This window comes from Bufo gargarizans, chromosome 5 (genome assembly GCF_014858855.1).
Source record: "Bufo gargarizans isolate SCDJY-AF-19 chromosome 5, ASM1485885v1, whole genome shotgun sequence".
NCBI classification, from domain to species: domain Eukaryota; kingdom Metazoa; phylum Chordata; class Amphibia; order Anura; family Bufonidae; genus Bufo; species Bufo gargarizans.
This window is the reverse complement of record NC_058084.1, coordinates 493196817-493215898: the sequence shown is the minus strand read 5'-3', so window position 1 is coordinate 493215898 and position 19082 is coordinate 493196817. Positions and strand designations below refer to the sequence as shown.

General features: G+C 39.0%; 1 protein-coding gene across 1 annotated transcript in view; it reads right to left on the bottom strand.

Moving 5' to 3' along the window:
- MALRD1 (MAM and LDL receptor class A domain containing 1) overlaps nucleotides 1-19082 on the bottom strand; it is a 500726-nt gene that overhangs the window by 195901 nt on the left and 285743 nt on the right. The window contains exons 29-30 of the mRNA XM_044295614.1: nucleotides 9334-9462; nucleotides 3215-3364 (exon numbers count right to left, since the gene is read on the bottom strand). Of these exons, the coding sequence (XP_044151549.1) occupies nucleotides 3215-3364; nucleotides 9334-9462 (279 nt within the window). The remainder of the gene's footprint in view (nucleotides 1-3214; nucleotides 3365-9333; nucleotides 9463-19082) is intronic.

Genomic DNA, 19082 nt, shown 5'->3' with positions numbered 1-19082 from the left:
CCCATTACAGTCTGTCAGGTGTATAATGTAATAGCATGACGAACAGGTATAATACACTGCAATACACACTGGGATAGATTTACCAATCTTATAGATGGTGTAAACTTACTGTAGATGAGCTGTCTAGACCTGCACTAGATTTATCAAAGGTGCTCAGGCTGTGTTATACGAGTTTGATGTACAGCTATACACTTTTTTCTGACTCTATAACTATCTTACTTTTAGACAGAATTGTAGTGCAATTTTGGTGCAAAATGTAAAGACATCCCCTTTCCACGCCCTTCCAATTAAACTCTTTCATTTTGGAGTGAGTCAGAAAAAATTGTAGAAGCTCTAGCTGTGCCAAATTGTGCCATTTTGTAATATTTTTTAGATAGATTTTAGGCAGTGCTATTCAACCTGCCTCTATATTCATTTCTGTTGCCATAAATTTGCACTTGACACCAGCTGCTATTGAATGTATTTGAAGTTCTACGTTGCACTTAGTAAAAGAGGCTTTTATACGTTTAATTCTGGCCTCATTCTTCAATAATACATTTCCACTGCATCAATCCCCAAACGGCCTAAGGGAGAACACCATAACATAACAATTCATCAGGGCCACTACCACTCCCATCCTCTGCACCAGTTCCTCAGGGTCACTGCAAAGCGACTGGACAGAAAGATAGATTCATAAATTTCTTGAGCTGCTACTAAAGGGGCTCTCAATCTTTGGACAATTCCCTAACAAATACATTTCTTATAGATATCTCTACAAAGAAAGGTAAGGAATTTAGGATTCTTGTGTTCTGGATGTCTCTGAAGACTAGAAATTGGGGTAGACGTGATTTCTATATGCTTATTACATTTGATTCTGTCTCCTATTATAGTTTATTTATAACATTACAGGTCAATATTGTATGCAGCAATAATGAAATCAGTCTGACATCTTCCATAAATACAAATGAAGATTTGGCTTTTTGAAGCAGAGTACAGAGTACATGGAGATCTGAGGTCTTGGCTGACTTTTTGGAGGAGGAACAGATAGCCCTGGCTTCCTTCGAAGCTTACGTGGCTTACAAGCGGCTCTACCTAATTAGTTCTCAAGGACAAATATGCTATGCGCCAAAGGTCTGACACAAGTATGTGATCCAAATACAGAAAATAAATAGAAGGACGTAATGTTCTCCTTTTTTCTAATCTTCTTCTCTTCATTCATTAAGTGGTCAAAAAAAAACTAATTGTATGTCAAGAATAGACAGCAAAACAACTTCTATCCGAGTCAGTGTACAAAGTGCTGATTCAGTTACAACTCAATTTTTTAAGGTGCAAAAATAAAGTATATAGAAACCCTAAATACCATAGAAATCATTTACTTATCTGAAATACTCTAAAATGTTAGTCCATTATTAAAAAAAAGGCTCAACATTTTTTCTAGAAACAAAAAAACCCCAAAACGATTTCTTGTCCATGAGCTGTGTCTGGTATTTCAGGTCATGTACTGAAAATCAGCTGCAATACCAGAACAAGCCCTTGGACAAGTGTGCTGCTGTTTTTTTTTTTTGTTTTTTTTTGTTTGTTTTTTGTTTAAAGTTGTGTTTTCCCATGTTGGGGTAGGTTTACATTTGCGTTTAGCAAATCAGGCAGGCTGTTCTGGCAGTTCATGGGCCCAGCATAGCCACATACTGTCGTTCAGTCAGTGGGGTTTGGAGGGGATCCAGCTGCTTTCTAGTATAAGTTTAGATGCAATGGTTTTTGTCCGGACGTAAGCCAGCATTTCACCAGAAATTGCCTGGACCTCCATTGGATCCCATTATAGTCAATGGGGTCCGGCAGTGAACGGCAGTATCGGCTAGGCTGGATCTCTGGCAGGCTGTTCTCTCTTAATAGCCTGTCAGATCTGTTAAATGCAAATGTGAACCTACTCTTGGACATGTATGGCATGCCCCTAGAATATGCCATAACGGTCTGATAGATGGACGTTAGAAAGGTTATCTGTAGCCAGTTCTCAATTCTATTTTTGTATGTTGCCACATGTACAAGTGCTAAAACAAGGATCCCCATTCTGCCATTGTGAATATGCCAGAAGAATCCAAGAAAAAATCCAGAAAACCCAACATAAAAATGAGTAAATTGTTAGCTGGCAAAGTATTGTATACTGACGATAGGTCATCAGTAAGAAAATCTTGGAAAACCCGTTTAAATCTAATTTAATCTAACTTGCTATTGTTTTCCCTGACATTAAACTCTCCCTGACACTAAAGACCCCTTTGCCTGAACACCGGGGAGATAATTGCTGAAAAACATTTGTAGGAAACGCTTGTTAGCAATAATCTGCAGGTGTAAAGGTGCTGCCAATTTCCCCATGGGTCCTTTAGTTAGCTGTATTCTCTGATAAGGTTTTATTACTCTCTTCCAGAATACACATGGATTCCATGGTTGGGATTGTATGTAGAGCCTATGACCTGTAAATGTCATGCCTCCTGATTGTCTGAGACTGACTACAATGCATTAGGGGCAAGCCCACCATCCGCTTAGGGTCAAGTGGTCATCCTTCTTTATCGTCCCTGCTGATCTGTAAAATGACAGATGCCATTTTGAGCAGTTTGTCTGGAACAAATTGCAAAGGTTTCAGACTTGATAGAGTCCAAAGTTTTTTGAAAATTTGCAACGAACTTTGGTTTGGTAGAACCGATTCACTCATCTCAAATACGCTTCGGGGCCAGTATAAAAATTGCTGAATTTTAAGATTCTTTTTTTTAAAAATATAAAACCATGGTTGGGATCTTATGTAGAGCCTATGACATGTCAATATTATGCCTCCTGATTGTCTAAGACTGACTGCAAGGCATTATGGGCAAGCCCACCAGCCATGGCTCCGCTTAGGGTCAAGTGGTCATCCTTCTTCATATTCCAGATGAATGACAGATGCCATTTTGAGCGGTTTGTCTGGAACAATTTACAAAGTTTTCAGATTTGATAAAGTCCAACATTTTTTGAAAACTGGTAACAAACTTTGATTTGGTAGAACCGATTCATTCATTTTCGGAGCCAGTATGAAAATTGCAGAATTTTAAGATTGCGATTTTTTTATATAAAAGGTGACACATGGAATATAAAAAAAAAAAGAAAATTATAAAAAAGAAACATGTTTAACATAAAAACATGATTTAAACAATAGGTCATTTTCTGATGACACCTTTCCTTTAACAACATACTGTAGGTCGCTACCTACCTGGAGTGTGGTCTGTATTTAGATAATTGTTGACTTTGCGTCGTACGGCCCACCGGAAATCACTTGTATTGTCTTGAGAGAGATCACATCCAAAAATGATCTTGTTTGCATTCTCAAAATTACAGCTCCCAGGGACATTGGTGTACTCACCTATGTATATGGAAAAATAATGTCTGCCTTTAATGGATAAGCACATGAGACGTTCACTCAATATGTTCTCAGTAATTCACACACACGAAAAAAAATCACTTTACTCTGAAAGAAGCAAGATAAATGTCTAATTTACTTAAATCAACCTCTGCTTTACCCTTCTCTCAAACAACGCCATCTTCTGCTGCCTTAACCATGTACAATTTCCTATGAGTCTATAAAGGGATTAGCTCATCCTGGCTTAACACATTTACTTAATTTCACCAAGGAATTCCTATTTTTCATATCAGTACTTGCTTCAGTGCCATTCAACCGAGTGTGAAAATTGTAAATAAGATCATTTACATTTTAAATGAAATATGTCTCAGATGTTGAAAAATTTAACCTTTTATGATTATTATGAAGATTTATTATCTTAAGGAAATTCTTCTTATACCAAAGTGACCGATCTGATGTCAAAATAATGACGGAAGGGAAGATGTAATATTTAGCTGCTCTTTTGGCAGTTGTCGGGCTTATAGGGGCCTATGGCTGTATTGAGTATAATATGGTATGCACACAGAACATGGTGTGAAAAAAGCCTAATAAAATATTAAGTAGATAGTGTCGGGCCATTGCATTGTAATTGAAGATGATGTCAGAATAACTAATCATCTCTGCCCCTCCGTGCATTGGATTAGAGTTTACACAATGTATTTGACATGCATAGTGCTGCATGCATAGCAAAGCTTTCAGCATCTCTTGTGCCTTAGATCTGCATCTGTGGTAATGCTCAAAGTTTGGGGTAATCTATATAACTTATAGCATCTTCTAGATCTAGCCATCATTTGTTTCCATCCCTTCAGTGGGCTAGAGTTTGCACACTACCTGTTACGTGCATGCTGCTGAATAGGTATAGCGTTCAGCGTCTCCTGGGCCTTAGATCTGCATCTGTGATTTCGAGCAGAATCCTCACAGTTTGGAGTGATCTATATAATTAATAGCATCTGCTAGATATAGCCGTTATCTCTTCCCCTCCCTTCAGTGGGCTAGAGTTTGCACACTGCCTGTGTCATGCATGCTGATGCATAGGTGAAGACTTCAGCATCTCCTGTGTCTTAGATCCACATCTGTGGTTTCAAGCATAATGCTCACAGTTTGATGATATCTATATAACTAATAGCATCTGTGACTGCTAGGTCTAGCTATCATTTGTTTCCCTTCCTTAACTGGGCTATAATTTGCACACTGCCTGTGATATGCATGATGCTGCACAAAACACAGTCTACAGCATCTCCTGTGCATTTTTAGTTATTCACATTTGGGTATCCATCCTTCCTTGCAGATCACGTACACCCTTATATTCTGATTCTCTTTACTGGGGCTGATTAGATCCTCCAGCAAAGATGATGTGAAGTGTCACACGGCTAGAAATTTGGACATTGGTTGGAGGAGCATGACCAAGACTTCCAAGTACTACCCTGACCCCCAATTTAACATCTGTGGGACTCATTCTTCGTTTTCCCTCTATGGATTCCCCCTACCCCACGCACCTTCCAGCAGCTGTGGGATGTACTGCAGTCAGCAAGGTTCCAGAAACCTGGGACAACTAACCTGGACCTTACTGAGTCATTCCCAGACCATCTAGTTGCTGTCCATGCTTCACACATCAGTTATTGGCTAGATGGATATTCAGCAAAAGTTCTACATTGAAAAGTTTTGGGGGGTGGGGGGATTGGTTATCTTTTTTTGGGCAATGATTTCTTACAATTTTCAATATTCAAAATGTGGTCATCAATTGTAACTTTGATTGTATAATTGTACATAAAAATCTATTCTGCTGATGGGATGGACATATAGATGTGAGGCTTGTTATAAGTCACAGCTCTGATAACTGTTCTACAACTGTACCGAGCCGTGCCCCTGTGTGTCCACGACAGATTACTATCCAGAGGAAATTAACAATTACATGATGGTGCACACAGGGGCACACATTCTATCTGCTATTTAGATATTGTAAACTTAGGGGACATGATGCTATTTTCCTCTAAAATATGTGACTTTTTACAGTTTTACACCACCCCTACCACTTTTATAAAGAGTGTGTGTGGTTAGGTATGTTATTGACTTTCAGGTCAGATCTATCACTGCGACTTTTGCAAATGTCCCTCCAAGGATGGCATAAAAAAGTGGAGAATAATTTCTAGACAAAGGTTTACAGATTCCAATGCTCACATTTATCAATCACCGTGTGACATTTCATAAATTTGGTGAAATTATGCCAACACATTTTTAAGAAAAAACTGACTTCAGATATTCCCCTCGTGATAACACTCCCCCCCCCCCCCACACACACTTAGACTAGATACTCTAAAGATGCATCAAATTTTGTTAAGTGGCCGATGGTGTAGGCCAAATTTGGAGTATCTTTACACCAGCTATTAGTTGGCCTATTTTGTGCCAAAATTTGTGCCACAGAGAGCCAGGACAACCCCTTGTATATTTTGCCATTTACATGAAGCCTAAGTGTAGCAGAATGTCTATATTTAAGGGAACCTGTCACCATGCAATCTGCAGGCAGGCAGCAAGAGCAGGAAGAGTTGAGCAGATTGATATATAGTTTTGTGGGAAAAGATTCAGTAAAACTTGCCATTTCTTATTTAAATCTCTGTTCTTTCTGGGCTCAGTAGCCAAGTGGGCATTCCTTTCAATGATTGAAAGTTATCCCAGTAAACCCACTCAATCAGGGAAGGCTATAAATCACCGATAAGACCACCCACTTGGCTACTGAGCCCAGAAAGGGATGAGAGTTAAAGAATAAGTTAAAAGGTTTGATGACCATATACAAAAAAAATCTAAATGTCAGCTTCTGCTCAGCTATAACATGCTGTCTGCAGATTGCACTGTATTTCATGGTGAAAGACTCCTTTAAAGGCAGAGGGTGAACCTTCAATGAGGCCAGGTGAGGCAATTGCCTCAGGAGGCGAGACCTAGAGACAAGTGGGGCGGTGGCAGGGCCGTGGGAAATGAGTGCTTCTAATCTCTCTATATTCAACTGTACCACAGTATGCCTTTAACATTAAGGCTGGAGTGGCACCCCTGTTTAAAGGAGATGCCAGCTTCATAGTTACATCACATACTGCATATACTTGGCCTATAGACCACAAAATAACAATAACTTTTACAAAGACACTGTATAAGTAGGATATGTTGGCTAATCTCTCAATTTTACATCAGTATGAGGGTTTAGTAAGACCGCAGAGTGCACCTGTCCTTGTATAAGTTATTGTTATTTTGTTTTATTGTTTATCACATCCACACCCCCCTGTCATTGATCACCCCCCTGTAAGGCTCCATTCAGACGTCCGTATGTTTTTTACGTATCCACGGATACATGGATCGGATCCGCAAAACACATACGGACGTCTGAATGGAGCCTTACAGGGGGGTGATCACCCCATATAGACTCCCTGATCACCCCCCTGTCATCGATCGCCCCCTTGTAAGGTTGGCTCCATTTAGAGGTCCGTATGTGTTTTGCGGATCCACGGATCCATGGATCGGATCCGCAAAACACATACGGACGTCTGAATGGAGCCTTACAGGGGGGTGATCAATGACAGGGGGTGATCATCCCATATAGACTCCCTGATCAACCCCCTGTCATTGATCACCCCCCTGTAAGGCTCCATTCAGACGTCCATATGTTTTTTACAGATCCACGGATACATGGATCGGATCCGCAAAACACATACGGACGTCTGAATGGAGGCTTATAAGGGGGTGATCAGTGACAGGGGGGTGATCACCCCATATACACTCCCTGATCACCCCCCTGTCATTGATCACCCCCCTGTAAGGCTCCATTCAGACATTTTTTTGGCCCAAGTTAGCGGAAATTGTTTTTTTTTTTTAACTCACTATGCCCATCACGAAATACCTTAGGGTGTCTTCTTTCCAAAATGGGGTCACTTGTGGGGTAGTTATACTGCCCTGGCATTTTAGGGGCCCTAATGCGTGAGAAGTAGTTTGAAATCAAAACGTGTAAAAAATGCCCTGTGAAATCCTAAAGGTGTTCTTTGGAATGTGGGCCCCTTTGCCCACCTAGGCTGCAAAAAAGTGTCACACATGTGGTATCGCCGTACTTGGGAGAAGTTGGGCAATGTGTTTTGGGGTGTCATTTTACATATACCCATGCTGGGTGAGAGAAATATCTCGGCAAAAGACAACTTTTCCCATTTTTTTATACAAAGTTGGCATTTGACCGAGATATTTATCTCACCCAGCATGGGTATATGTAAAATGACACCCCAAAACACATTGCCCAACTTCTCCTGAGTACGGCGATACCAGATGTGTGACACTTTTTTGCAGCCTAGGGGGGCAAAGGGGCACACATTCCAAAGAGCCCCTTTCAGATTTCACAGGTCATTTTTTACACATTTTGATTTCAAACTACTTACCACACATAAGGGCCCCTAGAATGCCAGGGCAGTATAACTACCCCACAAGTGACCCCATTTTGGAAAGAAGACACCCCAAGGTATTTTGTGATGGGCATAGTGAGTTCATGGAAGTTTTTATTTTTTGTCACAAGTTAGTGGAATATGAGACTTTGTAAGGAAGAAAAAAAAAAATAAAAAAAATAATAATTTTCCGCTAACTTGTGACAAAAAATAAAAAGTTCTATGAACTCACTATGCCCATCAGCGAATACCTTAGGGTGCCTACTTTCCGAAATGGGGTCATTTGTGGGTTTTTTCTACTGTCTGGGCATTGTAGAACCTCAGGAAACATGACAGGTGCTCAGAAAGTCAGAGCTGCTTCAAAAAGCGGAAATTCACATTTTTGTACCATAGTTTGTAAACACTATAGCTTTTACCCAAACCATTTTTTTTTTACCCAAACATTTTTTTTTATCAAAGACATGTAGAACAATAAATTTAGAGAAAAATGTATATATGGATGTCGTTTTTTTAAAAAAAAATTACAACTGAAAGTGAAAAATGTCATTTTTTTGCAAAAAAAATCGGCAAATTTCGATTAATAACAAAAAAAGTTAAATGTCAGCAGCAATGAAATACCACTAAATGAAAGCTCTATTAGTAAGAAGAAAAGGAGGTAAAATTCATTTGGGTGGTAAGTTGCATGACCGAGCAATAAACCGCTAAAGTAGTGGAGTGCCGATTTGTAAAAAAGGGCCTGGTCACTAGGGGGGTATAAACCTGTGGTCCTTAAGTGGTTAATAAAACTATTTCTAATATACTTTATTAATCATTTTTGTAATTTTCTTACTCTTTCTAAAATGCACCATTCACTGTGCGCTTAAAACTCAGTTCTCTTGTTGTGAAATTTAGGAATTGGGCAGCAGCGCTGTGAGTATAGGCAGGAGCACATATTGCTGCTCCTGCCCGTGCCACCCGGAGGATTACTAACTCTTGGCATGGTACATGGGTACCCTGTAACCATGTACTACACCAGGATTAGCTGAGTGGAGCGGGCCTGCTTCTGCCCACTCCGCTAAGCCAAGAGCTGACATGCAGTTCTCTTAGCTTAGTGAAGAAGGAGCCAGCTAATCCTGGCGTAGTACATGGTTACAGGGTACACATGTGCTATGCCAGGAGTTAGTAAACCTCCGGGGGGCATGGGCAGGAGCAGCAATGTGTGCTCCTGCTCATACTTACAGTGCTGCTGCAGCCACATTCATAAATTTCACACTCCATACTCCGTATTCCGTACACCGCTCAGCGGTGTACAGAGAAGTGAGTTTTAAGCACATAGTGAATGGTGAGCTTTAGGAAGGTAAAATTGATTAATAAAGTATATTAGAAATAGTTTTATTAGAGCATTAAGGACATCAAATTAAAAAATGTTACAAAGGTTTAGTTACTCTTTAAAGTTGGTGTTAACTCCCCGATGTTGGCACTTCCTAGATATGTATAAATAATGTAAGACCAATGGTGACAACAAAATAGCCATGATGTACATACTGCAGTAAGCTTCATCCGAAGAGTCCTCACAGTCAGGCTTGTAGTCACAGACTAAGTGGGATTCAATACATTTTTTGTTTTTGCATATAAAATCTGTATTTTCTGGGCATTTTCCAGGCTCCGCTCCAACTACAAAAAAACAAGACATTAAAATCAATAGTCATCCGAGTGGATGTATGCTCCATTTCATTTGTTGATGTAAGTTTAGCAATACGTTGTTTCCATTAACATTGTGTCATCTTATTCCCATTACCTGCATTGGTTTTCACTACATCATTTAGTCATCAGTCTGTCTCTATTTAAGAATTAAACGAGAAAGAAAATCCAAAGTCAGCAGCTTATGAAATGAAATCTTATCTAAAAAGCTGGAGACATCATTCTCTATGGAAATGTCTCAGAGGTTCTCCGAACGGGAGATCCGTGAGATAAGGTTTGTAATACCTGTAAAGGATAGACCTATCAACCTCTCCTCCTCCACTCTGACGTGGCTGATAACAACGAATAATAGACTGCATTCAATGGCACCGATAATATAATAATATAATATAGTTCAGGCTCTGTGTCTATTTAACCAAACCTAATGATAGCATTGACTGAATGTGCTGACAGATTGACAGGAACCATTTTTTGCGTAGATGACAACTTATATGATTGCTGTCACTTTTTAAAGAAATGTCTGTTGCCCTTTAAAGAGAGAGTCTGTCAGCAGTTTCGACCATGCAAAACTGCTGACAGCACAAGGTAGGGGCTGGGGAGAGCAGGACAAATATAGAATTTGTGGAACTTTTTTGTCAGGAGTAGTATGAACATGAACTTTTTTTCTGCCAGATTCTGTTCCTTCAAGTGCACTGGAGACGAAGTTTCACAGCAAATGCGATTATGATCTATGCATTGAGATGCGTCATAGCTCCTCCATTCTACTCTGAGTGACAGCTGTACCATCCATCCAAAAGACCACTACAGCTCACTTATAGCAGTGCAGATGGTCTGTGAAGTGTCTGGCAGAATAAAAGTTCAAATTCACACTACTACTGATCCCTACATAATGACAGACTCATTTTAATGCTAATATCGCTATGTAATCAAACTGCACCTATCACCCTAACTTCAGATTTACTCATTTATGGTGCTTATTCTTTATAGGCATCCTTCAGTTCACAATAAAAATGTTCCAATAAATGCAAAATGCATAGTTAAAAATATCCGGTGCTCTCCTTTTTAACCCCTTCTACACATTTATGGAGTTGGGCCTGTTCCATACACATGTATTTTGGCCATGTTATCTCTGATTCTGGACTTTTAACCCCTCAGATGCCACAGTCAATAGCAACCATAGATCTGAGCATTTAGATAGAGGTTCCCAGGACTGCCTTTGTAATCTGCCTCTGGCAGGGCTTGATAGAAAGTTATCATAGACTGCAATAATAAGGTATTGCAGTCTATGGTATAAATGATCGAATGATCGCATGTTCGTTCAAGTCCCTTATGTAATAAATGTAAAAAAAAGTTTTAATAACTCAATTTAGATCAGAAACCTTTTTTTTCTTTAAATAGTAAAGCACAAGAACAACTTTTATAATTTAGGTAATGCTGCAAATGATTGATACAGATCCGCAGAATAAAAGTAAGATGGCTTTTGGATGGACGAGCTAAGAGTAGGGTAGAGTTTGTCAGACTAACAAAGCTCAGTGTAGCATTTGATGTGGTGCCTCAGTGGGCTCGCAACCACATAAAAAAACATTAGTATGGTATATGGTGAGATTTATGTCCCAGATTTGGCATTAGGGTCCACTAGCTGTAAGTTATACCTCTTTAACTACATATTTATTTCACACATACAGTCATTCCGCAATATACAATGGCCTCAGGCTACAATATTTTCAACATATAATGATCTTTTCTGGGCCACCGTATGTTGAAACCAGACTCAAAATACAATGTCTCAGACCCAGATCCAACCGTCAACATGGCCATTATTCTAGAAAAACACCTTTATTGGTTGTCCAGTAGGTCCTCTGCTGTATTAAATAGTCTGCACTGCCCTCTGTCTGTTCCAGGATGAGCTGCTCCTTTGGACACCAGTTGAGCGGTGACTAAATTGTATTTTTCTGGTACATCTACCTATGTACTATGCAAGAGCCTGAAGAAGCACCTGTCCTCACCATAAAAAGTAATTTAGGCTTCCAGCATCTATTCCTGTTTGTTTTACCTTAGGAATTGCTTTATATGTTTTGGTTATCTGACTATTTTTTTTTTTAAACTTTACTTTTTTCTTGTTTTAGGATGACATTTTGGGACTTTGAAAACAATTACTGGTTTTCCATAGAGTTATGGACTTAAGTTACAATGATTTCAACTTACAATGATTATCTCAGAACCAATTATCTATCTATCTATCTTGTGCCTTCCTCTATGACATACGTACAATATATATATATGTATATGTGGTTTTGGCTGAGAATAACAGACGGACATTTACTGCATCAGTCAACATAGTGTATAAGTTTGATAGTTTTTCACTTATAGGATAAGGTCAGAAAACAAAACATAAGGAAGTTACAAGATGTCTTCTAACTGTTGTTCAGATTCAGGGCAAGCTAGTTTCAACTATTTACCCATCAGTCAGGAATCTGAAGGTGAATCGAAATGAACATCACAGGGTCACTTGTCCGATTATAAGCTCATTACTTTAGTGACCTCTTGTCTGAGTTTCAAAGTCAAACTCTTCGCTCTTTTGTTGTTCCCTCTCGGTTTTAACAATTTCTTTAAAGTCACTCTGTAAATAAGTCATCCATGAAGGTTGTGTGCAACTCAAAGGAAAGGGATATGGTTTATCAAAGCGTTGTATCAATAATTTTAAATGCTTAAAGGCTATGTACACCTTTGGGGACAATTTTTGTTTTATTATTGCACTCATACTCATTTCGAGCTAAAAACTTTTTCAATTGATCTTTAAAATTTTTACATTTTGAGTAGCAGGATATTAAATTTCACTCTGTTCCTTCAGGCAGCTCAGCTGATGGCTCCTTATCTCTAATCACTGACCTCCTCAACCAGTGATGGCTAACCTCCAACAATCCAGCTGTAGTGAAACTACGACTCCCCGCATGCACCATTCATTTTTATGGAGTTCTGAGAACAGCCAAGTGTACATCTTGGGAGTCGTAGTTTTACCACAGCTGGAGTGCCGGAGGTTAGCCATCACAGTCCTAAACACTCATTATAGCTCAATTCTTATCTTACTGACAAGAAGGTGGCTTAATTAAGTGTTTAGAGACAAGGTTTATTAAATGATCGGCACAAAGTGAAAGTACCAGTCACACAGCTAGAAAAACAGTTAACCCTTTGTGACAGAACAGCTGAACAATTTTAATAAAGACCAATTGAAAAAATGATTTTTAGCCCAAAATTAGTAAAATACAAAAACAAATAATAAAATTGACCCAGAAGGTGTACAAAGCCTTTAAAATCATACATAATGTAGTACATTGCTCTCTCTTTCTAACAAAGCTAGAACCATCCCTTACCTCAGATGGATCTAGAGATCTCCCCAATCATTGCTCTAATTGTTCTGCTATATTTATTTCATGCTAGCAACTTGGGGAGGTGTGTCCTTTCTCAGGGGTGTCCTTTCTGCTGCAGCTCTCTCCCTATCACAGCTCAGGGGGCATGTCCTTTCTGCTGTAGCTCTTCCCCTGTAACTGTCATAGCTTCTAACTAAAGATATCGCTGGTGACAGTTGAACATTTAATCTGAACACGTGTGACCACTTCAGTGAAGTGGACAAAGAAATAAGGGAAAGAACAAACAGCAGGTGACACTTTACAGATACATTTTGTTGACTAGTTCAATGGCTATATTACGTTTTAAATTCATGTAATTACAAAAGTATTCAGATCCAGGTGCTGGTTTGAAAAATGTAGAATACTTTTTGTGGCACAACCCCTTTAAAGGGAGACCATCATTTCCTAAATTAGTTTCAATGTAAGCATGTGTGATTGTAGCCTAACAGAGGAACGGTACAAAATAGAGTCATAGGAATAGATGCTCCAGAATTGCTATTACAAACAGAAGAATGTTTTCCATTCTTCGAGTCCAGTGATGTCACTTATACGGTATATACCTGCACTACTCCTAGAATCCATACATTCATCAGTATCACTATTTATTCTCATACTTTACTTAGTATTTTCATTTGCTGTACTTCATCTTGATGAAACTCTTATCTGGCCTCTCCCTGCCATGTGTTTTATCTGCTCCCTGAAGCTACTGCTGTCAGATCATTTCTAATGGTGCTCTCTCTGTCTTATTAGATCAGTGCCCCCACAGATTGAATTATTACCACCAGGCTTGTTATTATATACCACCATCGATTAATACCTGGAAGAACGGAGGGGTCAAGGTCTGGCCTAATAATAAAAAATATCTAAATGATTATAGAAAAGAAATTGCCTCTTGAGCTAGTAATATAAGACATTACGAGGCTACTGTTTTGTCATCCAATTTAAGAGATAACTCAGATTCCTCCAAGAGAAATTTGCAGGAAAATTGATACAGTAGGTGTTATCCAGTTTTTCAAAGCAAATTTTTTTATGACAAATATCAAAAAGCTACGACACTCCTCTTCTTATACACTGCTCCGGTGGTTCCCCCAGACTTTGTGTACAAGCAGTCAGCACATGACCACTGCAGCCAATGAGTGTCATGGACATGGTCTTTCAAAGATATTTCATTGCTTAGGGCTATGAGCCCTGTTCCATGTTCAAAGGACCCAGGCGAGGTATAATAGTTATAATATAATTTTATCCATAGTGCAATCAATCCCCTTCACCAGGTTTCTTTTTTGCACCAGGCAAAATAGCATAGCACACTATGTTCACTATACTGCCATGATGGTCGGTGGAACTTTGGCAGAATGGAACCATAACCCAAATTCAGAGCCTGAAACAGAGCCTGCCACCCATCTATAATGGGACATTTATAATACTGATGTTTTTTAGATGCCAGAAGGTTCTTTGCCCCCCCCCCCCTCGCTTGGGTGCGACTGCTACTGTACCTCTGCACCTGCTGTAGCTATGTCCTTACTTAGAGAGATGTTAGTGCCGCTACATGTGAATGATTTTAGATTAACAACAAGCTTACATCATTGCTTCTTGTCTCTGCCAGCTTCAAAAATTAGGTCCAGAGGGAAAGTCAGAGGGCGTTGAAATCACAGTTTGCAATGCAAGGCTAGTGTCTGACACTGGCACTTGGATGTCTGAATCCTCCATAATTACATTTTTGGGGCCATGACTTTTGTTGTCTTGCCATTCTCCTTCCAATGTGTAGTCTAGGGTTACTTCTCATTGACATTGTAATGTAGTTAATTCTGCTCTATGTTGAAACTTCTGCTCCACCTCTGTAGTGTGATGTTCTGCACATTCCACCATATTTCCATAAATGTAAACCTTTGTTGCCAGCTTGACTGACCAAGGTTCTCGTACAGAACTTGTCCTTGTACTCAAACTCTCACTAAACATTACAAATACTCCTGTTTTATCCTGTAAAATACACATTTCCTTTCCTTATCTTAACAAGTGGAAGAAACAGGAATCTTTAGTCAATTTAACAGTCTCAGTGTAATTTAGAAATGTTTGAAAGTGCCACTGGTATGGGGCATCTATACAATCCCAATGATGTGTAAAAGAAGTAGATGGTCAGAGCGCCCATAGGACATCCCTGTGAACCAGAGTTTGGAAGTGCTGTACGATATTTCATTTTAAAAATAGGATATAAGGGTGGTATATTCAGAGGATGAGAGCTCTGTCATCCAAAAACTCTCCTTTGATTGGTCTTGTTGTTCTCCTAATATGTCATCCGCATATCCTTTTTTCTGAGGAGGATTGTAGCCCAGTGTCCTTGAAAATGTAAGAAGGTTGTAAACCTCTAATCTGTGGTTTAAAGGGCTGTGCAGTTAGGGCTTGAGCACCAACAGTTTAAAAACCTTATAGCCATCTGTTTAATGGACAAGCTCAGACTATCCTATAGCTTTCTAAGGACCATTTGGGTAAATACAAAACAAATGAACTTAGTAAGTATGACTGGACCCAGCAATTAGAATTTAGATTGGCATGAATTGAAAATACTCAAATGGTCATGGAGGGGATCTATAATTTAATTTGCATTTGAAAACTGGCATCAAGAAGTCAAAATATGGTTCTGTTTGAACAAAACTGTTGTGACTTTTTGCATTTTATACTGCTCTTGCTTCATTAAAAAATCTAATAAACCTTATTTAAGCCACATTCTTATCAGTAAGAAAACAAATAAACTATAGTGAGTGTTTATAATGTCAGAGAGCAGAGATAAGGAGCTTGTCAGGTGAGCTGGTTGATGGAACATAGAGAAAAGGTCAGATCCTGGTACTAGAGTATCTCCACCCTGTACAGAAAAAAGGGCTCCATATTTTTAATAAAGACCAAATTAAAAAATGTTTTTTAGCTCGAAATTAGTACAATATAATAATAAATGCCCCCCAGAGGTGTACTTATCCCTTAAGAACACTCGTTTTATGACAGCGAGGTTTGCATCTTAGAGGAGGACTGGTTCGAAAGAGCTGTGAAAGAAGTTATTTATGTTAAATTAGAAAAACCAAGCTTGAGTAGATGTGGAGGGCTGTGACATCTATTGTCTGACATTTATAATGATGTTTTAACACTTCTCCTCTACTGAGGCAGTTAATCACACCTAATAGCTTCAGTTATGAAAATGTAATCAACATCTTACCCCTACGACTGAAGCATGAGTCACCAGTATTTAATGCCAGAGAATTCTTGTACAAGCCATTCTAATTGAGAAAGCAGGTCAGGTGATTAGTGAAACGTCTTCAAGGAAAGAAAATACAATTCCAGTCCAGTTGCTCTGACTTATCACTACTAATATCTTTATTAGTTGCACTCCATATTTATCAACTGTGACTTTTTAAAAAGTTGCCAGAAAAGTTTAAATTTTGCTCTAGTATGTAAGTGGTGCAGAAGACTATCTCAATATCTCAAAAATGTTACATTTAAAACTGTACCACATATATCAAACACCATGTGATCTCTTAATAAATTTGGTGGAAATTATATCAAGGCAGACTAAAAATAAGTGACTTCTAAAATTAATCTAATGATCAATTCCTCCCTATGTGTCAATAGCAAATTTAGGCTACCTGGCTCCTGCCATTTGTCCAGCTCTCAGAAATAAATATAGAAGGGCACTCAACAATCAGAGTCACACTGAATTAGAGAGATCTAAAAAAATACAATTTATTGTACATATGTCTAAAACTATCAGACAATGCGAGATATCATAAAACAAATAACATAGAACAAACGGATAAAGCAATGGATAGATGATATACTTATGGTAAAATATTATTGTCCAATACCACTAAAACCGCAACTGAAAAAATGTGAAAGTCAATTTATTTCTGTAACCTCCTGATTGTATTGATTTGGGTGCATCAATATCAGTTGGAGCACCGTACCTTTCCTGATATAGGGTGAGCCGCCCCATATATCTAATACTATATCCATTCGTTCAGCTCTGCCATAAAAGTATCCTTGCTGATGGCAAGGTTATTGGCACTTCCACTCATGTTGACCACAACTCTGTCCTTCTTGGGTATTGAAAACCTACAGTACATATTGTTTTCCCTTTCGAGAAACAAACCTCAGAGGAGAATTTAACCTTCTCTTACCTGACTTATTTTTCAATGGACTGAGAATGTGTTATCATAAACCAGTACCATGAGGATGGCCCTATCTCTGTTGTCTAGTCTCTACATGTCCCTGTGAAGTTACAGAAACATCCAGAGAATCAATACCCCCATACACATCAGACTACAGTATTTTCAGCAAAACCTGTTGCTTTCGAACAGGACCAGCTGTCAATCTACAGTAATATGTATGGGGAGCCTAGGACTCTTGAATTTCTTAATCCCTTTGTTCTCCAAAACATAAGCCACTGCCAAAAGTGTCTGAAGGCATCTCTCTCCTCAAGTGTATATATGTGTATGTGACAATTGGGAAAATTAGCTTTTGGCTGAAAGCTGTTGAAGATGTATGGGCGCCTTTAGGTTTTCCAGATCTAGTTGTATGACAGAAGAGTGAGTATAAGATCTGAGTAACTTGATGCAGTCATTTTATTCTGAGACATCACGTAACATAGTGACATTTGCCCATCCAGTTCGGCCTGTTATCCTGCAAGTTGATCCAGAGGAAGGCAAAAAAAAAAAAACTGTGAGATAGAAGCCATTTTTCCCCACTTTAGGGGAATAAAAAATTCCTTCCCGACTCCAATCAGGCAATCAGAATAACTCCCTGAATCAACGACCCCTCTTAAATAACTATAACCTGTAATATTATTAAGCTCTAGAAATACGTCCAGGCCCCTCTTGAACTCTTTTATTGTACTCACCATCACCACCTCCTCAGGCAGAGAGTTCCATAGTCTCACTGCTCTTACCGTAAAGAATCCTTTTCTATGTTTGTGTACAAACCTTCTTTCCTCCAGACGCAGAGGATGTCCCCTCGTCAGTGTCACAGTCCTGGGAATAGATGATGGGAGTGATCTCTGTACTGACCCCTGATATATTTATACATATTAATTAGATCTCCTCTCAGTCGTCTTTTTTCTAAAGTGAATAGCCCTAATTTTAATAATCTTTCAGGGTACTGTAGTTGCCCCATTCCAGTTATTACTTTAGTTGCCCTCCTCTGGACCTTCTCCAACTCTGCTATGTCTGCCTTGTTTACAGGAGCCCAGAACTGTACACAGTACTCCATGTGTGGTCTGACTAGCGATTTGTAAAGTGGTAGGACTATGTTCTCATCACGGGAATCTATGCCCCTTCTGCTGCAACCCATTTTCTTATTGGCCTTGGCAGCAGCTGCCTGACACTGGTTTTTGCAGCTTAGTTTGCTGTTTATTAAAATTCTTAGATCCTTTTCCATGTCAGTGTTACCGAGTGTTTTACCATTTAGTATGTACGGGTGACTTGCATTATTCCTTCCCATGTGCATAACTTTACATTTGTCAGTGTTAAACCTCATCTGCCACTTATCTGCCCAAGCCTCCAATCTATCCAGATCCCTCTGTAGCAGTATACTGTCCTCATCAGTGTAAATTACTTTACACAGTTTAGTGTCATCTGCGAAAATTGATACTTTACTATGCAAGCCTTCTACAAGATCATTAATAAATAAATTGAAGAGAATAGGGCCCAATACTGACCCCTGAGGTACTCCACTAGTGACAGTGACCCAATCTGAGTGTGTACCGTTAATAACCATCACGTAAGATTTTTCACTTTTATTCTGACAACAGAAAGAAGCCACTGGATAAATAAACAGGATCGCTACATGAAGAGAGTGATATATATATATATATATCTTAGTCTAGACTGAAGAAGTGTCCTGTTTGCCAGTCCACTGTGCTGATGTCTTGTCTGAACAAGGTCACAACAAGGCAAGTTGAGATGAAAATGATGGATAGCGCTAGATACCAGACGATGGGGTGGGTGCTCAGTGTCAAGTAAAATGCACTACAGGCACAAATAAAAAAAAACATGTTGTTTGGCCTTATTGATCAATCAAGAACATTTTTTGCATTCTGTGCTTGGTATGTACTGTCAAGTAGTCTGACTGAACATCATCAGATCAGCTGAATTGCAAAGCACTTAGAAATCCGAGCCTTGTATTTTCCAAATCCAGTTTGATGTACAT